General features: G+C 40.6%; 2 protein-coding genes across 4 annotated transcripts; both read right to left on the bottom strand.

Moving 5' to 3' along the window:
- Positions 1 to 5,720: 5,720 nt before the first annotated feature.
- On the bottom strand, positions 5,721 to 18,400 carry LOC130466272 (uncharacterized). 3 transcript variants are annotated; one of them, XM_056835050.1, is made up of 3 exons: positions 17,921 to 18,400; positions 6,866 to 9,254; positions 5,721 to 6,758 (listed from the first exon to the last, which is right to left on the bottom strand). In XM_056835050.1, exons 2-3 carry the CDS (start codon positions 7,067 to 7,069, stop codon positions 6,222 to 6,224), a joined length of 741 nt encoding a protein of 246 aa, XP_056691028.1. In that variant the 5' UTR covers positions 7,070 to 9,254; positions 17,921 to 18,400; the 3' UTR covers positions 5,721 to 6,221. The 3 variants fall into 3 exon arrangements, with proteins under 3 accessions (XP_056691028.1, XP_056691029.1, XP_056691027.1); XM_056835051.1 differs by having other exon boundaries at positions 6,866 to 7,525; XM_056835049.1 differs by lacking the exon at positions 17,921 to 18,400 and adding an exon at positions 9,332 to 10,819.
- Positions 9,412 to 10,816, bottom strand: LOC130466271 (uncharacterized). The gene is made up of 3 exons (XM_056835048.1): positions 10,255 to 10,816; positions 9,905 to 10,183; positions 9,412 to 9,818 (listed from the first exon to the last, which is right to left on the bottom strand). Exons 1-3 carry the CDS (start codon positions 10,814 to 10,816, stop codon positions 9,412 to 9,414), a joined length of 1,248 nt encoding a protein of 415 aa, XP_056691026.1.
- Positions 18,401 to 25,993: the final 7,593 nt, after the last annotated feature.

Here is a 25,993-nt window from a genome sequence, read left to right as displayed (position 1 = left end):
TACGAAAATAATTAAAATAATTATTTCATTTTAATGTCATTTAGTGGCTCCCACTCAAACCAATAATTATTCCGGATAATTAATTATGAAATATTAAATTAAAACTCGTGGCCCGGCCCAAGCAAATAAAATATTAAATTAAATATCCCGTTAACCCAAATTAATGCAAATATACGAAGCCCAACGAATTAAACTATTTTAACAAAAAAAAAGTTCAATTACTTAGTCGGGCTAGGCTTGCGCCCAGCCCCATGCCTTGCGTGAGGCACAAGAGCGCACGAGCAAGGCTCGCACACCCCAGCCCCATCGCGCGCGCGCACCGTGTCCCCGCAGCTATGCTGCCCCTACGCTGCATGTTGTGCATCGTGTGTGTGCTGGACGTCGCAAGGCTTGCGCCTCGCTTCGTCGCAGCCCCGCAAGCTCCCTCGCCTGCCCCTTCCTCGCCTAGCGCGCACGAGGCACGCAGTACAGCTACTGCTGCCCGTGTCGCGTGGCTCGGCCTGAGCGCAATGGCCTCCTATGGCTCGACGAGCCATACTTCCATCATGCTCATGTTCGTGTTTTTGGTTCGTAATACGGACCAACTTAATTAAAATTAAATTAAATTCACGAACTTGCATTAATTTTATTTTTCAAAAAGTTACGATTTTTATTTTCGAAAAACAACGATTTTTAACGATTTAATAAACTTTAACGACAATCCAATTTCGTAAAATTAATAAATCAAGGGCTAACAATATTCAAATTTTTATGAACGAACGAATCAACATTAAAGTTTGAACTTTTAATTAATAAAATCCGAAGCTTTAAATCGTTCATAAACAATTAAATTTCAGATTATTAATAATTTGGTTTAAGTGCGATTAAAATTAACGAAACCATTCAAAATTTTAATCCAATAATTTTTAGAATTAGCCACTGACCCATGAAATTATACCCTCTTCCCCAATTAACCGAATTATTAAACCAAAATTAATAAAAACTCAATTAGGGTTTCAAATTTTACGAATTGGGGAAAGGCAAAATTAGGGTTTATACTTATCGGAAAAATCTGAAATTTTTACCATGGATCAAGAATGTACCCAGCAACATTGTGTCATAATTTCAAGCAATTCCGAGTAGTTTAGGTCGATCTTTTAATTTAATTACTGTCCGACACTTTAAATTTTTAATGAAAAATTAACAAAAACGCCCAACAAACGATACTTCGAGGCCTGTTTTCGCAATTCTATTCCCATGAGTTGATCTTAGAAAATCGTTTTCCATCAGATTAGGGTTTTAAAACCCGAAAAAACTAACATTTTTGATTTCGGACCTGATTATTACGCAATTCATCCAATAATTCGTAAAAATTCCGAAAAATCAACAAAACTTCCAAATTTTTCGACAGATGCAAAAACAATAATAATCATGCTAATTCATGCTTTGAATACATAAGGCTCATGATACCACTGTAGGGGAATACAGTTAAACATAATAACATGTGCGGAACAATCCCCAAAGCCAGGAAACATGTATAAAGCACAGATTAAGCAAACTTACATTCGAAGCGTGTTTTCCACAATAATCTGTCAACGAACACGAACAAAGAACTCCACTTGTTGTTCCTCTACTTGGTTCACCGACACGATCAGATCCGTCTTGATAATCGTAGCTTAGACAATTGATCAAGATACTTTGCTTTTGGGAAGAACTCACTTTGGAGGCACAGAGAGAATTAGGGTTCTCTGTGTCTCTAGGGTTTGAGTAATATGAATTGTGCTAAGTTGGAAATTAGGTTGTAAGGTTATTTACATAACCTTACTAACCGACCAAGCCAAGAGGCAAGAGGAAAGGCCGGCTAGCAAGCCTTGCACGCCAAGTCACACGGACACACACAGCGAAGGGCCGTGGGCCGCTTGCTGCTGTGTCGTGGTCTCGGCCCGCATGCACGCGCACATCCCTCGCGCCTCATGGGCCTCGCTGCTGCCGTGCTTTGCTTGCTCGCCTATGCGCGCGCCCATGGGCCTCGAGTGCTTCGTGCACTCGGCTCGTGGGTCGCTCCTTGTATTCGCGATTAAATATATTTCCGATATATTTATTTATCGTTTCGTATACGACGAATCACCGTCGTACGATACGATTTATTCGTGTCGCCCATCTTATGAATATTCGCGATACGATATACGATTCCGACAAAGGTCGTATCGTATAATACGTTTCCAACTTAAATCCCGAAAAGCTATTAAATAAATTTCCGATTCATTTAATTCGGTGATCTGTTACGTGTCATTGGTGTGACCTTGTAGGTTCAGTCACGAGTAAGTTGTGAGTTCAATATCCATTAGAACTCACTGATCGGAAGCATTGCTCCAGCTAGCTGTTCCGATCACTTGATCTCACTGAATTAATTGTTCGCAATTAATATGAACCTTGGTATTAGACTTAATGCACCTTGGGTGAAGGACATATTTCCATCACTATCAACGCCTAGTCAACAAAATGTTCAGAAAACAGCTAGGGGACACAATGGAGGTCTACATCGACGACATGTTGGTAAAATCCAAGAAGGCCTCAGATCACATCTCGCATCTCCAACAAGCCTTCGACGTGCTACGGGAGTACAACATGAAGCTCAACCCCACCAAATGTTCATTCGGAGTCTCCTCCGGTAAGTTCTTGGGTTATATGGTTACTCAAAGAGGCATCGAAGCCAGTCCTGATCAGATCCGCGCAATCATCAACCTGCAATCACCTCGAAATCAAAAGGACGTACAGAAGTTAGCAGGCCGAGTGGCCGCCCTCAACCGCTTCATCTCCAGGTCGTCCGACAAATACAAATTGTTCTTCGACATCCTTAGGAAGAACGAGAAGTTCAACTTGACCGACCGACACGAAGCCGCATTGCAGCAACTCAAGCAATACCTGTCAAACCCCCGCTACTGTTCAAACCAAAAAACAATGAAGTGCTACAGGTATACCTTGCAGTTACGGAGTCGACCATCAGTGCAATGTTAGTACGGGAAGAAGACGGAAAGCAGATACCTGTTTATTACGTCAGTAAGTCCTTACTTAGCGCCGAAACAAGGTACTCTCATCTCGAAAAACTTGTCCTTGCTTTAGTCGTCGCTTCTGTTAAATTGCGCCCTTATTTTGAATGTCATCCTATCACTGTTAGAACTAACTATCCCATGAAGTCAATCATAAGGAAGCCCGAGTTGTCTGGCAGGATGTCCAAATGGGCAATACAATTAGGTTGTTATGACATCAGATACGAACCTCGCACAACCATCAAGTCGCAAGCTCTGGCTGATTTTGTGGCTGACTTCAGCCCAAGCCTCCAACACGAAGTCGATCACGAAGTCAACATACTGACCGACGGTGGATCCTCATCAACATGGACTCTACATACTGACGGTTCCTCCAACATACGGGGGACAGGCCTCGACATCGTGCTAAATTCGCCACAAGGGGACACCATAGTACAATCTGTCTGTTGCGAGTTCAAAGCTACCAACAACGAAGTAGAATACGAAGCCTTGATCCTGGGATTATCATTAGCACTCAACATGAATATCCGCCGACTCGAGGTACGTTGTGATTCTTTATTGATTATCAGTCAGATTAACGGTTCGTATGCAGCGAAGGACTCAAAGATGCAGGCCTACTTGGAAATAGAAAAAAGGCTCGTAAACAAGTTCGACTCATGCACCTTACAACAAATACCAAGAGATCAAAACACCCAGGCTGACGCCTTAGCCAACCTCGGCTCAAACATCAAACCTAAACTCACTTCCATTCCCGTAGTCCACTTAATGTACCCAGCCATCACCAAAGATAACCTACCCATCACCGAACAGTCCCAACCTACACAAACGCCTTCATGGCGCGACCCCTACATACACTGGCTCAAACACAACACCACCCCACCTGGAGTCACCCACGAAAAAGCCTTCCGCATTAAAGCCTCCAGATTTATCCTAATTCATGGAGTATTGTTCAGAAAATCAGTTGCAGGACCGTATCTGAGATGCCTAGATCATGACGAGATCGAGTCGACACTGCGCAATATACATGATGGAGAATGTGGAAATCACGCCGGAGGAAGAAGCTTAGCTCACAAAGCCCTCACCATGGGATATTTTTGACCCACCATGAAGAAAGACGCAATCGCCTTTGCTAAGAAATGCTATTCTTGCCAGCGGTTCGCATCTGTCTCTCACCAACCTTGTGAAGTGCTCCACCCCATCCTATCCCCTTGGCCCTTCATGAAGTGGGGGATGGACATAGTGGGACCCTTACCACAAGCATCCGGACAACGCGTCTTCATGTTGGCAATGACTAATTACTTCTCCAAGTGGATCGGAGCAGGAGCTTTTAAGCGAGTTCGAGATACCGAAGTCATCTTGTTCATCAAGCGAAACGTTCTTAGTCGGTTCGGTATCCCTTCCGAGATTATCTCTGACAATGGTTCACAGTTTATCAGCAACAAAACCAAGGAATTCTGCAGTAGATATAACATCACCTTGCATACCTCAACACCAAGATATCCTCAAGCAAATGGCCAGGCCGAGTCAAGCAACAAAATCATCATCAACAATCTCAAGAAACGCCTCAATGACGCCAAAGGAAGATGGGCAGACGAACTACCTATGATCCTTTGGGCTGACAGGACGACACCCAAGACGGCGACCAATCACACTCCTTTCTCCTTAGTCTTTGGTTGTGAGGTAGTCATCCCTCCCGAAGTCGAGCTCCCCACAGCAAGAAGAAGTTTCATGGCTCCAGGAATGAACGACTCAGTCTTGGCTTACGACATCGATACTGTCGACGAACTCAAAGAAGCAGCACTGGTCAGAATGGCGTCCTACCAACAAGAAGTTGCAAACAGTTACAACAAGAATGTGAGGGTTCGAATATTTCAGCAGGGAGATTGGGTTCTGCGCAAATTCTTCCCAAACAAAAAGGATCCTCGACACGGCAAACTAGCCCCGACATGGGAAGGTCCTTACCAGATCGTGAGACGAACAGGTCATGGTGCATACGAGTTGGTTGACAAAGATGGCGCATCCATCCCAAGAAGTTGGAATGCAACACACCTAAAATTGTACCATTTCTGAACACTCAAACCTTCTTTTGCTTTCTTGTTTTTTCCTAACGCACAGGCACCCTGGCACTCGCCGTCATCATGACGACGCCCCCGAAACAGAGCGGGCACGACGTATCATGAAACTGAGAACATCTCGGACAGTATACACTCACAAGTAACAAAAAGTTAAGTCTCTCCCCTCTATCCTTTTTTACTTCTTTTTTTCTCTCTACATATTATTATCCTTACTGACTTAGGCATCGGAGGGCCATTGGCTCCACCAACGGCCAATCCTCACGCCATCATTCTGTTTTGCAGACGACAACATGACACCAACATAAAGTATACACTTAGAAGGAGTAACAAACATAAAGCATTCGACTAGACTTCGTCCAGTATTTCTCTTTAACCTTTTCTCTCCTTTTTCTCCTTGTCGTAATTCCCTCTCATTTTCATGTCGCTATATACTAACTTAAGCATCGGAGGGCCGTTGGCTCCACCAACGGCCAATCCTCATGCTCTGCTATGTTGACAGTATGATGCCCACATGATGACGGATTCGACAAGAGGAGAAAAGATGAAGCGAAGTATACAACACAACATACAGGAAAACAATATTCGAAACTGAGCACAAATGTTAAAAGAAACAAAGTAGCAGGAAACTTTGTTAATTTTATTTCAAACATGATTGTATACATCACATATTACAATTTTACAAACTACAAAACACAATTTAGGCCATTATAAAAACGCCTGGTACACTACAATGTACGTTACATACACAATGGAATACAGATCTACATTTTCTACAGTATACATTTTGCAGGTTCTCCTTTGACATGCTGGAGACGTCTCCAAAGTCGAACTCGAGGTATGTGCCCAACCTGCAAAACAAAACACCACACCAACGCATATTTTTTCCAAACACAAAGCAAGCAACACATAATTTATAACCCACAAAATATTTACATGACTTGCCCCCTTGGACAAGCCCAAAAACATCCAAAAGACTGCCGCCATCAAGGCGAAACACAGCCACAAATATCTTTTCGACCTTTCCAAAGGCCGAACACACAAAATACTGTTTAAAACGATCCATTGTTTGAAACACACACCATTAAAATTTTAAATTTTTTTAGGAGGGGGGACAGAGCTACTCCTGAGGATCTGCTGGGCCTGCATTCTCCCCTTGTTTGCCATTGCCTGGTGCCGCCACCGTCTCGGCATTGGGGCTGGTTGCAGTTGCACCCTCCTCAACTTCTTCTTCATCGCTAACGGCACCAGGGGGGATATAGTCCTCGGGGAATGCAGTGTTGAACTGAGCAATGTCTTCATTAGGAGTCCAGTTCACATGTTTGCCCGCCTTGAATTCCTCCATCATCTCGGCCTTCATCTTCCAAGTGTAGTAACCAGCACACTCGTAAATCCTCGCCTTGACTTTGGAGAGAGACGTCTTCAGCTCGTCAACCTCAGCAACCAGCGTCTCCTTCTCGGCACTCAACTGCGCGACCTCAGCAGCCCCCTTTTCTTGCGCCACTTGCAACGCTTTAGCTCTGGCCGTCGCCTCCTTGGCCACACCGCCAAGACGACCAGCTTCCTGCTTTGCCTTCTTCATGTCATTTTTCAGCTTTACTATTTGATCTTCTAACATTATGACATGATGAAGTGTGGCTAAAGCAGATTGCAGGGCCTATGTGAACAAGGAAAGAAAATTATTCAAAGTCACTAAAATGACGAGATGAAGATGGCATGCAGGAAAGCAAGGAGACGAAGAATAGAAAAGAAGCAAACACATACCCTCCATGCATCCGAGACGCTCTCGACAGTTGCAGCAACTGGGGACAAGGATTCCTGACGTTCCCGGCTTGACGGCATCCATAGACAGTCAACCTCAGGCCAAAGCTGAACCCGTGGCGCATCTGCCGACCTGTAGTCGTCAGGAAACTCTACGGCGAGCTTCCTCTTCCGAGTTGGAGGCGGCAGCTTTTTCTCAGCAGGCATGAGCGAGCTGGTCTCCCCCGTCACCGTGGCGTCAATTGAAAGCCTTTTGCGGCTTCGGCGGTGAGAGCACAGTGATGGTTTTGGCTCGAGACACACTCCCCAGTGACTCCAACCTCTTCCTCAGCAACGCGTCCGCAGATGGGGCCTTGCCAGAGCGTGTCGATGGGCCAGTTCCTGTTGATAGTATTTTTTCGACGACTCAGTCTCGTCACAACAGTTGTAATTTATATTTCGTTTTGAAAAGGGCAACGAACCCAAAGTTGTAAACTAACCCTAACCCATGTTTACCTGTTGACGTCGACATGTTTGCAGGCTCAGAAAGTTCTTCTTCTTGAGAGGCCTCCTCACGACCGAACTTGAGGCCGATGAAAGCTCTGTCCTTTAGAGGGACCCCCAACAGCACAACTGTCTTTTCTATAGCTTAGGCACCGACTCCAACTGTGTCGAAGGACGCACCTACAAAAACAAGAAAGTGAGACAAAGTCAAATCAACAAGCCCAAAAAACACAAAAACAAACAAAAATACCTCTAGCCATCCATTCCCCCGTCAAGAAGTCGGAGTCGGGCCCTAAACTAGCCAACTCCACAAAAAAGAAACGACCCATCCACCCGCGGTCGTTCGACTTGTCCGCACCAAGAAGAGCCTCCCTGTCATCCTTGACATGCAGCAAGTATCTACCAGCCCCATAATTCTGGACCTTGTAGGTGTAAACAAGGTCCTCAACTCGGAATTCCATATCCAGTTTGCCGGCCAAATGGTCGACCAGATGCATCACCCTCCAGACCTGCGGCATCAGTTGCGCCGGCGGCACCGCCAGTGCCCTCAGAACTTCTCGCACCAGTGGCGAGAAAGGATAAGTGTACCCAATTCTGAAGGGGTACTCATAAAAGCACACCCAACCGTCCGATATCCAATCGGCCCGTTCTTCGGGCTGCGGCAACCGAATTACCGCCGACGGAGGGAAACCACACTCCTCCTTGAGCGCCTCCACATCCTGCTTCCCCCAAGTGGCCGGTCGAGCATTCTTTCTGTCCAGAATGTGGGTAGGGCTGAAAATTGGCCCCTCAACCAGGTCGCACTCCACCACCACTCTTCTGTTCTTCGCACGGGTGGATTTCGTTCCCATTCGCTGCGACATAGAAAGAATTGAAGAAAGAAAGAAGAAAGGAAGAAGATGGAAGCCAAGCAGTTACCTGGAAAAAGGAGAGAGGAAGAGCGCCGATTGCTTTTCTGGGAAAGAGAAGAGAGAGATTGCAGAAGTGAGTACGGGTGGTTGGGTGCGCTACCCTATTTATTGGCGCAGATGGGCGGTTGGTCTTTCCAAAGCAAAAGTCATCATTTCTCTAACGCCGTCAGCGTTGGGGAGGTTAAGAGGCGGTTTCCATTTTTCCTTCCGTGAAACCCATTTTTCCTTTTTGAACTTCCCGGAATAAATTCAAAATGGGTTTGGGGACAATTTTTAGGGGGGGAAATACCCTCTTGGTGATGTAGGCAAACGTGGCAAGGCGTTGCATACGTGGCTGCCAGCAAGGCACATGGTGGCACCGTTCGAACTTACTCTCAACTGTTGGGATCAAAACGGCTGTTGCAAGCCCATGATGAAGCCGACCTTCATTACGCATTTATTGTCTAATTATGTGCAATTAAGTACAAACGTTACACTTTTAGTGTAAATGCCTATAAAATGGCTTAGTCTTTGTCTACTTGGACACACGAATTCTAAGCAATAAACCTACGATCATTCCATGCTATTACAACTTGCTCTCACTACTTTCAATTATCTTGCTCGATTGATTGTCAGCACCTTCATCAAGGCAAGCTCGTCTCTAAGTCGAATTTGCCCAAAACAGCTACCCACCTTAAACTTTATCATTTTTGAACACTCGTCGTGGCCTCATACAAACTCCTCAACCCCTCCATCTCCTCCGAAGTCGAGGCCAACTCCCCTTTCACTTTCTCCAATTCCTTAGCCGCGTCGGCGATTTGCTCGTCCTTACCCCTTAGCTGCTCGTTCTTTGCTTTAACCACCGCAGCAAGATCGACCGCCTTCTTCTCAGCAACCTTCCATTTAGCCTCCCACGACGCGGTCGCCTTCTTCGTCGCCGCCACCTGCTTTCCAGCATTAGACAACTCGTCGCACAACAGCGAACACTGCCTGCGCACAGCCAAAGCGGCTTGAGACGCCTACGAAAAAACACACCAAAACAAGTTAACACAACGTACATTTTACACATGAAAAATGAAAATAAAATAAAACTCACCCGCAAGCTAAGTTCAGCGGCGTCCGATGCGACAGGAAGAGGATCCACCTCATGATATCGCTGATACGTCGTGGGCAAAATTAAACGATCAGCGCAAGGCCAAATAACAGCCGTCTCACCATCGCCCAAGAAGCGTGGGGGCAGAGAGATAACCGTATCCTCGGCAGAACTCTTCTCGGCAGAACACTTCTTGGCCGACCCGGGGAGACACTACCAATGGTGACAGCAGCAGTCGATGGCGCCTTGAACGGCTTTGGAGGCGACAACGAAGCAATGGGATGAAAACCTTCACCACCTATGACGACGGGCATATCAGGCGACGCCCCTATCTTAGAATGTCGAGGGACGACAGACATGGCCCGACTGCCAGACACAGCAGACGAACTCTGCCCACCAGCAGCAGCAGTCGACCTCAGACGCTTCCTCGCCCTTTCCATCACTTCGCTCTGCGACATCCTCGACACTGGCCTACTTGACAACGTATGCTCTTCAAACAAAAGCACAACACGATAAAACACAAATCCCCAAAAAAAACGTAATAAAAAAGACAAAGCAAAATGTCAGCACAAAAACCTGAAGTATCAGCCATATCTTCTTCCTCCTCAGCAGATGACGAATTTGCTACCACCTCTTCAGTCAAATTCAACCTCTTTTGACGACGAACCAAGCAAACTGTCTCCTCCTCTACCTCCTCCTCTGCACCTTGGACGTCGTCAGTATGAGTCTCCTCCTTCCCGTCTAAAAGACCACTGTCGCGACTGAAAGACCTGTCCTCGACAGAGTAGCTTAAATACTTCTGATACTTGTCGTGTGAATCAGCGTTCAACTCAGCCAACGACGATGCCTTGACAACTGCAAAACAAAACCAAGTAAGGCGACGTTCAGTAAAACGACGAGAAACAAAGACAAAAAACCACCTTTACCTTCCATCGTCCACCCTTCAACCAAAAAATGTCCTTTCTCTCCCAAAGAATCCTTGTTCACATAGACAAAACGACTCTGCCAACCCCTGTCGTTCACAGCTAAACCAACGCCTAAGTTCTTCTTCCCCTTCTTCGTAACCAGTGTATACCTACAACACTCCTTCAGCGCCAGGTCGTAAGAATACATCAAGTCGGCCAAGTCAAAAGGCACCTTCCAGTCTGCGGTAACCCCTTGCACCACCGCGAAAACCCGCCAGATCTGGGGCATTAACTGGCCCGGACTCAAATGAAAAACCTCAATAAAAGACCTAGCTAACGGAGTAAAAGGAAATTTGAAGCCAATTGTGAACGGATACTCGTACATGACTACGTACCCCTCCGGACAGTCAAGAGCTTCTTCGTCTGGATCTGGAATCTTCACCTCCGCTGACGGCGGTAAGCCAGCGAGCTCGACAAACACCGCCGGATCCACTACGGTAGAGTATATCGGATTAAGGGACTTAACCCGACCAGATCCCAACTCCCCTTTCCCTTTAGCCACAATCGACTTAGATCTAACCATCTTACTTATGAAATTCTACAGGAAAATCAAAAGAAATGAGCAAACTATACCTGAATTCGGACGAACTCAGTGCGAAAACCAACTTCTATTTCTCCATTTTTCTCCTTTTCTCTCTCTTGTTTTCAGATCTGGAAGTTTTTAAAATTTGCTATGTGAGGAAATTTATTGCATGTCGCAGATCAATATTTATTGCTTTGGAATTTCGAACGGTTTGTTCCCACGAACTAGGCAGTTGTGGACGGTTTATTTTTCAAAATTAAATTGTTTCCTTTGCTTTAAATGACCCCGCAAATTCACAATTGGGGACAAACTGTTATCCCACTTTTTGGACCAACGACATAACTGTTCTAACGTTTGATCATGTCGTAGGTGTTTTCGTGTCACAGGTAACATCGCGCCAAAGGGGCACGTCAGATGCGACGTCGGACGACGAGACATAGGCGACGATAGACCAGCAACATGAGACCAACGACGATCGACAAAGCAGTAAGCCAAGATAGGTTAAGATCTAGGCCCAAAGCCCAGAGCATGTTGCGCCGTCACACCCTCAGAATGAGTCCAAGAAGTCACCAAAGATCACGGAAGTTGTTGGAGAACAGAGAGGAACGTGGACAACGGCTAGATGATAATCCCTATCTTTTAGGGAGTCTCCCAACCTGCAGGACCATGATTCTTCAGATATAAAAGGAGACGAAGCCACAGGAAGAAGGAACAAGTGAACTGAAGCTCTCAATACTCAAGCAATATTTACTTTCGTACTTTAAAAGTATTCCTTGCATTAGTTATTTTGATTAAGCACAAACATTCATACAAATTACAGAAGATACTTAGTGGATTGATAGCCTCATAGCTATCCGCGATTTTTTACCTTATTCCTGGGTTTTCCGCGTCAACACTTCTTTGTGACGTGTCTCTTTTACTTGCTTCATACATTCATTGCTTAGTTAGTGTCGACCCTAGCCAAAAGTCTCCCTTGGACGAAATTTGGCATAAACACTTCCCATCAAATATGTAACCTCCTCTTCAAAGTTTTGTTTTTGTTTTGTATTCCGGCAACGTTTTTGTTTTATATTTTGCCTCCCCTTCAAGTATTAAAATTAGATACCACATGCAATTTGATACTTCAAAGCCTCAAAGAGGTTGTTTCGTGGGTGTGTACTTGTATTGGAGTTAGATGAATCAAATCCTCGGAGTAGCGCTGGATTGAAATGTCGTCAAAATTGTGAAGGGCTGGACTAGCTCTAATTAAGTCCACCCCATGGTTTAGACTAGCACAAAATGAGTATCATCCATGGGTGTACACTCATTTAGACGTAGTCTATCCCGTAGGCTAAACTGAAGTTAACTTAGTATCATCCATGGGTGTACACTCATTTAGATGTAGTCTCGCCCTATTTTCCGGGAAAAAAAGTACGAATTTTCACAAATCGAATTACCCAGTGCGCAGATGCTATTGTACGATTATCATCTTTAGCCATTTGGGTCACCCGACAAGGTGTTGTGGTGGTTTTCCTTGGTGGAAATATGGGTGGAGTAGGTGAGGCAATAATGGAGTTGATGGCCGACCACTTCTTCAACTCGTTGTCGGAGTCGGGCTAGTGCTCCGGTAATATATGGTGGTGGCTATGCTTTGAAAGAGTGAGAGTTATATTATAAGAAGGAGAATCTAAGAAAAAACAAGGTTAAGAAACTATGGTAAATTGATAAGGATAAGATAGGAAAAAGTGGGACAAAGTAGGGAGTTTTGTTTAATACTAGGGCGTCATTTAACAATGCCCTTTACATAAGAACCAGTTGTTCCACAAACTGGTCTGTTAGTACTACTATGAACGTTGCCTCATCCGTTATGCATTGTGGTAGGATATTTAGTGTAACCTGAGAGATCGGATTTTTGACATAACTGTTCTCTTAACGTTGTAGTGTTTTTTTATTTTAGAATGGGGTACATTGGGTATATGATCTGCCCCTGATACATATCATCCTTTGTTAAATTCCCAATAATGAAATTATTGCTCCATTTTATAATGGCTGGAACTAAGGGTGCAATGAGCTTGTACGTTCGTGAACTACTTGCAAACAAGCTCGGTCAAAAAGACTCAAAACTCGTTTGATAAGTTAATAAACAAGCTAACTTTAGAAAAAAAATTAAACTCATTAAGTAAATGAGTCAAGCTCGAACAACTTAATGTTCGGTCATTAATGTTCGTGAACAACTCATATTTGTTTTTTTGTAACCGTAATTGTGTTCAAGTATAACTCGCTAAAAATTCGTTCAATCTCAAAAAAATACGACACATTGAAATCAAAATTTACTTACCTATAAAAATATTTCCATAAATTATTTATCACATCTTATAACGTTTTTATTGTTGAAAGATTTGAAAAACCTTAACAAACTTAAATCGATGCATATAAAATGTTTGGCTCATTTACTTTAATTAAGCTCGATTTAACCTCGTTTAACCTCGAGCTCAAACTCGAAAAGCTTGTTCGTTAACAAATTTCGAAAAAACCAAATTCTTAGAACAAGATTTCTTCAAAGCTCATGAATACTCGAGTTAGCTCGAACACTAGTAATCCTTATCAAGCTCAGTGCGAACATACTAAAACTCAATTTGAATGCAACCCTAGTTGGAACAAAAGAGCATCAAATTATGATTGATTCATTGGCCAAAATATTGGTTTTGAAATTAGTGGGGTACGCTAAGCTGGTGTAACCGTGCAACTAGGGTTGTCAAATATCAACCCGAACCGTTGAACCCGCTGGGTTAATCCGATTCGTTAAGAACCCGAACCGTTAATAACCCGTTAGTTGGAACCCAAAAACTAACCAAACCGATAACATTCAACCCGAACCCGAACCGTCTCGGTAATATTAAACCGATTAAGACCCGATACCCGATAACAAACCGTCATGCGTCAACGCGAAACCGTTTCTACCCGAACCAAATGGACCCGAAAACCGTTAATGACCCGATTCATTTCAACCCGAACCGTTTCAACCCGGGGAAAACCCGTTTACAACCCGAACCGTTTACAACCCGAACCGTTTAAACCCGGACTGTTTACAACCCGAATTGTTTCAACCCGAACCGTTTGCAATCCGAACCATTTACAACCTGTAACCCGTTTACACCCCGTTTAATTCAAACCGTTCATAACCCGCCTCAAAAATAAGTTTTTACTTGAAATATTTTCCGTCAAACCAAACAGAGCCGATATGCTAAGATATCAAATGATATAATTCATAAGTAATTGTACTTCTTATACCTTTATAAACCAAAGATATAATTCAATGTGCGTTGTTCAACCGTGTATTCGAACTGTTGTTTATAGGGCTGTCAAATCTCAACCCGAACCGTTGAACCCGCTGGGTTAATCCGATTCGTTAAGACCCCAAACCGTTAATAACCCGTTAGTTGGAACCCGAAAACTAACCGAACCGATAACATTCAACCCGAACACGAACCGTCTCGGAAATATTAAACCGATTAAGACCCGATACCCGATAATAAACCGTCATGCGTCAACGCGAAACCGTTTCTACCCGAACCAAATGGACCCGAAAACCGTTAATGACCCGATTTATTTCAACCCGAACCGTTTCAACCCGGGGAAAACCCGTTCACAACCCGAACTGTTTCAACCCGAACCGTTTACAACCCGAACCGTTTCAACTCGGACTGTTTACAACCCGAACTGTTTCAACCCGAACCGTTTACAATCCGAACCGTTTACAACCTGTAACCCGTTTACACCCCGTTTAATTCAAACCGTTCATAACCCGCCTCAAAAATAAGTTTTTACTTGAAATGTTTTCCGTCAAACCAAACAGAGCCGAAATGCTAAGATATCAAATGATATAATTCATAAGTAATTGTACTTCTTATACCTTTATAAACCAAAGATATAATTCAATGTGCGTTGTTCAACCGTGTATTCGAACTGTTGTTTATAGGGCTGTCAAATCTCAACCCGAAATGTTGAACCCGCTGGGTTAATCCGATTCGTTAATAACCCGTTAGTTGGAACCCGAAAACTAACCGAACCGGTAACATTCAACCCGAACCCGAATCGTCTCGAAAATATTAAACCGATTAAGACCTGATACCCGATAACAAACCGTCACGCGTCAACCCGAAGCCGTTTCTACTCGAACCGAATGGACGCAAAAACCGTTAATGACGTGATTTATTTCAACCCGAACCGTTTCAACCCGGGGAAAACCCGTTCACAACCCGAACTGTTTCAACTCGAACCGTTTACAACCCGAACCGTTTTAACACGAATCGTTTACAATCCGAACCGTTTCAACCCGGACCGTTTACAGCCCGAACCGTTTCAACCCGGACCGTTTACAACCCGAACTGTTTCAACCCGAACCGTTTACAACCCGTAACCCGTTTACACCCCGTTTAATTCAAATCGTTCATAACCCGCCTCAAAAATAAGTTTTTACTTGAAATATTTTCCGTCAATCCAAACAGAGCCGAAATGCTAAGATATCAAATGATATAATTCGTAAGTAATTGTACTTCTTAAACCTTTATAAACCAAATATATAATTCAATGTGCGTTGTTCAACAGAGTATTCGAACTGTTGCTTATCAACCGACTAAGTAACTAAACATGTTATCATCTAACATATTGTTCTTTATTAGATGTATTTCCCAATATAGCTATATTACTGTATAGTTATAGTCTTGTAGAATTGAATGTGCACTCTTTTATTGAATCGTATTCAGGTGACTTATCTTTTAATCGATCATTAAACTAAATTGATCTAATTCAATACCTTATAAGCTTATAAGCTTGTAACTTAAGAACTAATCGAAAAAGTATACTATTTTAATTGAATCGACTTCATTCATTAACAATTGAACTTGTTTGTCTCGTTTCGTTAATGAACATGTTAGTCTCATTGTTGTTTAAACCAATATGAATATATGAAAAACTTGTATTTACAAACTTTACAAATTCATTACGTATTAATTCATCATTATCGATTATTAATTACTACGTTATTAGTATTTAGTTCATTAATACATGTTTCGTAATACTCTGGCATGGTGGGGGAGGGCATAGATGATTTTGATTCCATTTGAATCATTTGATTGGTAAATATTACATGACATAATAAGAGAAATTTACTGACTTTTCTTAATTAAGTTTATGAAATTAATTGGATAGTGAACATTACTATTAGTTGTTCGTCAAAAAAGAAAGGAAATTTTGGTATTTACTACCTTTAAAATACACGACTTTTGTATTTACTACCTTATGAAATTTTTATTTTAAATTACTACCTTAAACTTCCAGATTTTTTTTATTTACTACCACTTTATAGTTTTCTCATTTTAAAATTAAGTTATCTCTTTCGTTTCTTAATCGTTTAAAGTGATTCGAAGTTCATTATTTTCCTTTTTCTATAGGGATTTCATTGAGAACGTCATTTCAAAAAAATTCGTTTGATAATTCATAAATATTTTAAAATTTTAAAAATAATATTTAATTTGTTTAAACTTTTACGAAATGTTAAAAGGTAAGATCCCTATGGAATCCTTACATATAAATGAGAAGAATGAGCTTTGAATCACTTAAAGTGATTAAGAAATGAAAGAGATATCTCAATTTTAAAATGAGAAAAATGTAAAATGGTAGTGAATACAAAAAAAATGGAACTTTAAGGTAGTAATTTAAAATAAAATTTTCATAAGGTAGTAAATACAAAAGTGGTGTATTTTGAAGGTAGTAAATACCAAAAAATCCAAAAAGAAAATAACATTAGTTATAAATCACATAATCAAATTATATGGCCTCTTTTACCTGTCACTTTGCTTTAATAAGGTAGATATTATAGTATAAACGTATTGAAAATTGGGATTTTAGTAATAACTCGAAATTGTTGGTAATTTGTATCCGAATTGATCTGACTAAACATGAACACGACCCGATATGGACCCGACCCGATATGAACCCGACCCGATTACAATCCGGCTAAACCCGTTAACAAACCGAACCGAATAGATCCGACCCAGTATGAACCCGACCCGTTATGAATACGACCCGATATGAACCTGAACCGTTATGAACCCGACTTAACCCGTTTATGACCCGACCAAATATGAACTGATCCGATATGAACCCGACCCGATACGAATACGACCCGATATGAACCCGTACCACATAACCCGAACTTGAACCGGACCGTTAATTTTTCAACCCGACTCGAACCGACCCGATAGCAAAATGAACCGATTTCAACCTGAACCGATTTGAACCGATTTCAACTTGAACCGATGAACCCAAACCAAAACCGAACAAATGACCCGATTTGACACCCCCTTGTTTATCAACCAACTAAGTAACTAAACATGTTATCATTTAACATATTGTTCTTTATTAGATGCATTTCCAATATAGCTATATTACTGTATAATTATAGTCTTGTAGAATTGAATGTGCACAGGGTCGTCTTAAACATTTTGGAGGCCCTATTCTATTCTTGACCTAATCTTAAAAATGGGGCCCTAACACAAACAAAACTGAGATAATCAAACTACTCTGTATTATTTTACTAGCATTACGATTTTATTCCTACACATTGAAGCATAACAACTCAAACAACTTTATTTAAATTTTAAATAACATCCAATATGTATAACATTATTTAAATTTCAAATAACAACTCAATAAAAACCAATAAATTTCGCAATTAGCCTATTGAATTATACGGGTAGTCTATTTCCCACATAAGTGGGCTTCTGTTGCAGGAGGAGAGATGCTCCCCTAACAGCTTCTCAATTGTAATATATCCACTCATTAAAACTACCATGTTTCCTATACTTGAATAAATAAAACCCCCCGATTTATCAGGAAAAAAAATTTTTAAAGATATTGCATCACTAATTACAACAAAAACGAAATTCAAATATCACATTGGCTAATTGCATCAAGTCAAACCTCCTGTAATACTAATTGAGTAACTCCAACCAAATCCAAAAGCTTTACAAAGTTACCACAATAAAAATCAAAAGTCATCAAAAATTAGATCTAAAAACTAAAATAACAACAAAAATTATAATCTCATGAATACAAAATTACCTCAGCATGTTTGTTGATTGATTGTTCTTCAACACATCCCCATATTCCACTCCTTCCCGATAAAAAAATAGGAATTGCATTTTTGAATTGAAGATAGAAAATCCCCAATCTGATTTTTTTTTCTTCTTGAAATTAGTTTGATTAATTAGTAGAGAAGAAGGGTAGAAATATTAAAAAGGTAAATAATCTAGCCACTTGGTAGAAAAATAGGTAATTAATTGCGAAAAAATCGGATAAAATTCTTCCATTGATAAAAAAGAAATGGTGCTACTGATGAAGATGAAGATTGAAGAAAAGATTTTTGGAAAGTTTGTTAGAATAGGGAATGAATGTAGATTATTTAAATTAGATAATTAATATTGGAAACAAGTATTAATAATTGAAGGGTGAAGAATACTAGGAGAAGAGTTTGAATTTACTCATGAATCTTTGTGTAAGCAGTTTGCGGAAAAATAGAGCAGTTTTGATTTTTTTTTTTTTTTTTTATATATATACTAAAATTGGGCTCCGAAATATTTGGGCCCTCAAATTTTAGGAGTCCCTGTGCTATTGACCAGGATGCACAAGGCCTCCACCGGGCCTGAATGTGCACTCTTTATTTACTCGTATTCAACTGACTAATCGTCATTAAACTAAATTGATCTAATTCAATACCTTATAAGCTTATAAGCTTGTAACCTAAGAACTAATCGAAAAACTATGCTATTTTAATTGAATCGACTTAATTCATTAACAATTGAATTTGTTTGTCTCGTTTCGTTAATGAACATGTTAGTCGCGTTGTTGTTTAAACCAATATGAATATATGTCAAACTTGTATTTACAAACTTAACAAATTCATTACGTATTAATTCATCATTATCGATTATTAATTACTATGTTATTAGTATTTAGTTATTCAATACACGTTTCTTAATACTCTGGCATGGTGGGGAGGCATAGATGATTTTGATTCCATTTGAATCATTTGATTGGTAAATATTACATGACATAATAAAAGACATTGACTGACTTTTCTTAATTAAGTTTATGAAATTAATTGGATAAAAACATTACTACATTAGTTGTTCGTCAAAAAAGAAAATAACATTAGTTATAAATCACGTAATCAAATTATATGGCCTCTTTTACCTGTCACTTTGCTTTAATAATGTAAATATTATAGTATAAAGTATAAACGTATTGAAAATTGTGATTTTAGTAATAACTCGACACTGTTTATAATTTGTATCCGAATTGATCTCACTAAACATGAACCCGACCCGATTATAAACCGGCTAAACCCGTTAACAAACCGAACCGAATTGACCCGACCCGGTATGAACCCGACCCGTTATGAACCTGAACTGATATGAACCCGACTTAACCCGTTTTTGACCTGACCATATATGAACCGACCCGATATGAACCCGACCCGATATGAACCCTGAAAGAAATATATCCTTCACCCTAGGTGCATTTAGTCTAATACCAAGGTTCAAATTAATTGCGAACAATTAATTCAGTGAGATCAAGTGATCGGAACAACTAGCTGGAGCAATGCTTCCGATTAGTGAGTTCTAATGAATATTAAGCTCACAACTTACTTTTGACTGAACCTACAAGGTCACACCAATGACAATAGCTTTTCGGGAATTAGTTTTGGAAAACGTATTATACGACATGACCTTGCATCGGAATCGTATATCGTATCGCGAATATTCGTAAGTTGGGCGAAACGAATAAATCGTATTGTACGACGTTGATTCGTCGTATACGAAAAGATAAATAATATCCGTAAGGTATTAGTCACGAATACGAAGGGCATCGGAGCTGCCGGCCCGTCGAGCCAAGCACGCAAGCGTGCAAGGCCTAATGAGCCAGCCAGCTCGCGAGCAAAGGCGAGCAAGCCAGCCCGCGTGTGGCACGAGTACGCAACAGCAGTGCAGCAGCATAGCAGTGACGAGCGAGCAAGGCCCATGGCCCAGCTGCTCGGTTGCCCGCGCTGTGGGCTTCGGCCTGCAGCGTGTGGCTGGGCGTTGGGCTATACGCATGTGTCAGGGTGTTTGGTGTGGCCGGTCAAAGCCTCTTGGTCTTGTCCGGTTACATCATTTAATACATTTAGGTTATTGTATTTTCAACACAACTCAGTACACACAGTTTTCCAACCCTAAACCTAATTTAAAATATTACGTTCTTCAGTTTTCTCTCTGTGAAAACTGTTCTTCCCGACCAAAAGCTAAAAACTCTTGATTGATTGTCTAAGCTACGGTTATCAAGACGGATCTGATCGTGTCGGTGAACCAAGTAGAGGAACAACAAGTGGAGTTCTAAGTTCGTGTTCGTTGACAGATTACTTGGGAAAATACGCTTCGAATGTAAGTTTGCTTAATCTGTGCTTTATACATGTTTCCTGGCTTTGGGGATTGTTTCCGCACATGTTATTATGTTTAACTTTATTCCCATGCAGTGGTGTCACTAGCCTTATGTATTCAAAGCATGTTTTAGCATGAAATTTGTGTTTTTGCTGTTGTCGAAATTTTCTGAATTTTTGTTGATTTTCGGAACTTTTTATGAATTATTGGATTAATTGCGTAACTTGTTCTGAAATCAAAAAATTCCGTTTTTTGACTTTCTGACCCTAATCTGATTGAAAAAGATTTTCTAAGATTAACTCATGGGAACGGAATTGAAAAACAGGCCTCGAAGTGGTGTGTTTTGGGCGTTTTTGTTAATTTTCGAATTAAAATTAAAAGTGTCGGAAAGTATTTCAATTAATTGGTCAACCTAAACAACTCGGAATTGATTTAAATTTTGGCACGTTGTTTCTAGGTATGTTCTTGATCTATGGAAAAATTTCAGCCTTTTACGACAAGTATAAACCCTAATTTTGCTTTCCCGAAATTGGTAAATTTTAGATCGCTAATTGATTTTTAAATAATTTAGATATAATAATTCGGTTAATTGGGAAAGGGAATATAATTTCATGGGTAAGTGGCTAATTTTAAAAATTATTGGATTAAAATTTTGAATGATTTCGTTAATTTTAATCGCACTTAAACCAAATTATTAAAATCTGAATTTAAATGTTTAGAACGATTTAAATTTCTAGATTTTATTATTTAAAAGTTCAAATGTTTAGTTGAAATCGTTCGTTCTTAAAATTTGAATAATGTTAGCCTTGATTTAATATTTTGTGAAACTGGATTGTCGTTAAATTAATTAAATCGTAAAAACCGTTGTTTTTCGAAAATAAAAATCGTAACTTTTTATGAAAAATAACATAAATGCAAACGTTCGTGAAATTAATTTTTTTTAATTGAGTTGGTCCATAGTACGAACCAAAGGCACGAACACAAGGGTGGGGTGGACGTGTGGCTCGTCGAGCCACGCGGGCTGCCGCATCCGTGCCGAGCCGCAGCGACGCCGGCAGCAGCATGGGGCTGCGTGCCGCGCGCGCTGGGCGAGGGAAGGGCGAGCAAGGCAGGTGAAGGAAATATGTCCTTCACCCAAGGTGCATTAAATCTAATACCAAGGTTCAGATTAATTGCGAACAATTAATTCAGTGAGACCAAGTGATCAGAACAGCTAGCTGGAGCAATGCTTCCGATCAGTGAGTTCTAATGAATATTAAGCTCACAACTTACTCTTGACTGAACCTACAAGGTCACACCAATGACACGTAACAGATCACCAGATTAAATGAATCGGGAATTCATTTATTAGCTTTTCGGGAATTATTTTTGGAAAACGTATTATACGATACGACCTTGCATCAGAATCGTATATCGTATCGCGAATATTCGTAAGCTGGGCGACACGAAAAAATCGTATCGTACGACGGTAATTCGTCGTATACGAAACGATAAATAATATCGGAAAGATATTAATCGCGAATACGAAGGGCATCGGAGTTGCCGGCCCGTCGAGCCAAGCACGCAAGCGTGCAAGGCCCAACGAGTCAGCAAGATCGCGAGCAAAGGCGAGCAGCCAGCCCGCGTGTGGGCGCGAGCACGCAACAGCAGCGCAAGCAACGAGCAGCGACGAGCGAGCAGGCCCATGGCCCAGCTGCTCGACGCGCGCGCTGTGGGCTTCGGCCTACAGCGTGTGTTGTTGGGCGGTGGGCTGTGGTTCGTGTGCTCGTGTGTGTAGCCGGTCAAGGCTTATTAGTCTTGACCGGTTACATCATTCATACAATTAGGTTATTGTATTATTCCACACATCTTAGTACACACAAGTTTTCTAAAACCCTAAACCTAATTTAGAATTACGTTCTTCAGTTTTCCTCTCTCTGAGAAAATTGTTCTTCCCAAAAGCAAAAACTCTTGATAGATTACTAGACGGTTATCAAGACGGATCTGATCGTGTCGGTGAACCAAGTAGAGGAACGACAAGTGGAGTTCTAAGTTCGTGTTCGTTGACAGATTACTAGGGAAATACGCTTCGAATGTAAGTTTGCTTAATCTGTGCTTTATACATATTTCCTGGCTTTGGGGATTGTTTCCGCACATGTTATTATGTTTAACTATATTCCCCTACAGTTGTATCACGAGCCTTAAGTATTCAAAGCATGTTTTAGCATGATTTAATTGTTTTTGCTGCTGTCGAATTTTTTAGAATTTTTGTTGATTTTTTTTATGGATTATTGGATTAATTGCGTAACCTGTTCCGAAATAAAGAAAGATTCGGTTTTTCGACTTTTCTGCCCTATTCTGATTGAAAACGATATTCTAAGACCAATTCATGGGAACGGAATTGCAAAAACAGGCCTCGAAGTGATTTTTTTGGGCATTTTTTGTTAATTTTCGAATAAAAATTAAAAGTGTCGGAAAGTAATTCAATTAAAAGGTCGACCTAAACAACTTCGAATTGCTTGAAATTTTGGCACAATTTTTCTGGGTATATTCTTGATCTATGGTAAAAATAAGATTTTTCCGATAAGTATAAACCCTAATTTTGCTTTCCCCAAATTCGTAAAATTTAGATCCTTAATTGATTTTTTAAATAATTTAGATATAATAATTCGGTTAATTGGGAAAGGGAATATAATTTCATGGGTCAGTGGCTAATTTAAAAAATTATTGGATTAAAATTTTAAATGGTTTTGTTAATTTTAATCGCACTTAAACCTAATTATTAAAATCTGAAATTTAAATGTTTAAAGAACGATTTAAAGTTTTAGATTTTATTATTTAAAAGTTCAAATTTTTTGGTTGATTCGTTCGTTCTTAAAATTTGAATAATGTTAGCCTTGATTTAATATTAAATCGTAAAAACCGTTGTTTTTCGAAAATAAAAATCGTAACTTTTATGAAAAATAACATTAATGCAAAAGTTTGTTACAATTTTTTTTGATTAAGTTGGTCCGTAGGCACGAACACAAGGGTGGGGTGGACGTGTGGCTCGACGAGCCACGCGGGCTGCCATGCCTGTGCCGAGCCGGAGCAACGCGGACAGCAGCAAGCGAGCTGCGCGCCGCGCGCGCGCTGGGCGAGGAAAGTGCGAGCAAGGCAGGCGCCTTGGCTTGCGTGGGCTGCGAGAAAAGAAAGGCACGAAGCCTTGCGACGTGCAGCGATGCGCAGCGCAGCAACGAGCTTCGAACGAAGCGCGCAGGGGCAGCGAGCGATGTGGGCACGCGTGCTAGGCTGCGGGGTATGCGAGCATTGCTCGTGTGCCTCGTAGGCCACACAAGCGCTGAAATGGGCTGGGCGCAAGCCTAGCCCAAGCATGCAATTGGACTTTTTTTTAAAATTTGTTTATTTTGTTGGGCTTGACATGTTTGCATTAATTTGGGCTAACGGGATATTTAATTTAATATTTTATTTACTTGGTCCGGCACGGTAGTTTTAATTTAATATTTAATAATTAATTATCCGGAATAATTATTGGTTTGAGTGGGAGACACTAAATGAAATTAAATGAAATTAAATGAAATTAAATGAAATAATTATTTTAATTATTTTCGTAGGTCGCATTATTTTAATTAAATTCAATTTTAATTAGAATAAAGTCTAAGGATTAATAATTTGGAAATTGATGAATCTTTTAGGACGCGTTTATGTGAACGTGAATTTTAATTAATTCACGTAAATACTTGCATAATTATATGGGCCATTTGTTTTAGCATGCGAATGGGTGAATGCATAGAATGTATATTTTATGTAATGCATGTACTCCAAGTGACTAGTATGGCCATTTAGGATAGTTAAATACGGTCTGCAAACCGTTCTATCTTTGAATGTAAAGTTTTAAATATGGTCTGCGTACCATGGAAATTTTGATGTAATTTATTATTTTCAAGTATTTCTAAGTTCAGAACTTTAAGTTAGCATTTGAACGAAGATTCAAGACGATGCCAAGCTAACAAGGTGGTGATGAAGATTGGATGCTTCAAGACAAGATGTTTTGGGCCATACTAGTTCACCATTTATTTATGCATTTTGATATATATTATGCTTGAATGTATGTATGTATACTTTGCATGAATAGGTTGTTTCATATGACTCGATTAGATTAAGGTCACTAAATAGTCGAACCAACATAGAAACAACTAGGTCCAAAGTAATATTGAGTTTAAAAATTGCCTTCCAAATCAAGCACTTACAAAAATCTAAGGATCTAAGGTACGTAGTAGGTTTCCGCCAAAGCGAGGTGCTATTTTAGTTGGCTTAGGTGGTAAGGCGTCCCAAAGGAGCACGTTGATTGTGGTTTCAACTCAAACAACAATGGCATTATGTTGTGGCAATGGGATAAATTATGGTATTAATTTATTAACCAAGAGTAATTTGGAGATTACTAGAAATAGGTTTTGCTTACCTAGAATCTTAAACTACTTAAGACATGCCAAAGCTGCTTAAGGATTTAGGACTTTTAGGGTCTTGGAATCGTTTCATTCATTTTAGACCATGTTTTGCTTTTGCATGAATGAAATGTTTAATATCTTTAATGATTGCATGTTAGCTTTTATTTCAAAGTTATTAAAGTTATGAGTGGTTATTTATTGCAAATTCTTTTCAAATGTAGTAATCAAATGGCCGCAATCAAAACAACACTCAAAGTAACCGAAATTCTGGATGTAAAATTGAACCTATTAAACTTTCTTGATTGGGAGAGGAAGCTTCGACAAGTCCTCAGGTGGAACAACATTTGAATATGTAGTTGACCATCCCATCCCCAGCTATTACTCAAAGGATATGACTCCAGAAAAGCATTGTGCGTGGGCGAACCACATGTCGCTAGTGATGGATCTTATTCTTAGCTCTATCCCCAAGGATTGGAGTGCAAGGTTCGTTGCATACGATCCATGGGAAATCCTAAGGCATCTTAGGGATATATGTCGTGGTAGATTCCTACATGGTGGTCAACATGTTGACCAAAATGTTTTTGAATTGGTAAATTCATTTGAGGATCTAAAGCTTAATGCTCCACTGGGTTGTTGCTTTGACGTCGAAAGACAAAAGGCAAGGGAAAGGGTCATTGATCTTGAAATGATAGAGGGGACGCCAATTAGAACTCATACAAAGAAAATGGTTGGGCTTCTCAACCGCCTTGAGTTACTTGGTGATCCATTCCCAGATTCTGCAGCTGCGGGAATACTTTTGAATTCTCTTCACCCTGGTTATAAGAAATTCAAATTACTCTATTTCTCCAAGAAAAGGGAAAACACTCTTAGTGAACTAATTTACTTGCTTCATCAGTATGTATTGGACTTTGTAAGTGATAATCAAGCATCGCTAAAAGTAAAGAGTAAGAAAATCAAGAAAAAGGTTCCGGGGAAGATCCAAAGCAAGGTTGCATCTCCATCTACTTCAGGAGGGCAAGTTGTAGACACCTACTTTTGTCCCCATTCCCGAAAGGGAAGGTTCGATGATGAGAACATAAATCTCCACTTGGCAACGCATCTCCTATAAAATAACGAATCTCGATCACCCTTTTCATTTCACCAGAACCTGCTATTTATAGAAACCTGCTAAAAATAGTAACTGCCGTAACGGGTAGTTGCTAAAAGTGGCAAGACATAAAAGATAGAAACCTGTCAGAATTAGGTGTTGCATTCCAACATAAATCCTAAAAGAGATAGAATTCGCAAGAAGA

The sequence above is a fragment of the Spinacia oleracea genome, chromosome 1, assembly GCF_020520425.1.
Source record: "Spinacia oleracea cultivar Varoflay chromosome 1, BTI_SOV_V1, whole genome shotgun sequence".
NCBI lineage: Eukaryota > Viridiplantae > Streptophyta > Magnoliopsida > Caryophyllales > Amaranthaceae > Spinacia > Spinacia oleracea.
This window is presented reverse-complemented; position numbering and strand designations above follow the sequence as displayed.

Excerpts from the sequence above, each read along its gene's own strand:
- LOC130466271 (XM_056835048.1), bottom strand. The coding sequence starts at position 10,816 with ATGGTTAGATCTAAGTCGATTGTGGCTAAAGGGAAAGGGGAGTTGGGA. Across the intron at positions 10,184-10,254 it reads TGAAGGGTGGACGATGGAAG|TTGTCAAGGCATCGTCGTTG; the intron begins GTAAAGGTGGTT and ends TTTGTTTTGCAG. Across the intron at positions 9,819-9,904 it reads AGATATGGCTGATACTTCAG|AGCATACGTTGTCAAGTAGG; the intron begins GTTTTTGTGCTG and ends TTTTGTTTGAAG.
- LOC130466272 (XM_056835050.1), bottom strand. The coding sequence starts at position 7,069 with ATGCCTGCTGAGAAAAAGCTGCCGCCTCCAACTCGGAAGAGGAAGCTC. Across the intron at positions 6,759-6,865 it reads GCGTCTCGGATGCATGGAGG|GCCCTGCAATCTGCTTTAGC; the intron begins GTATGTGTTTGC and ends TTGTTCACATAG.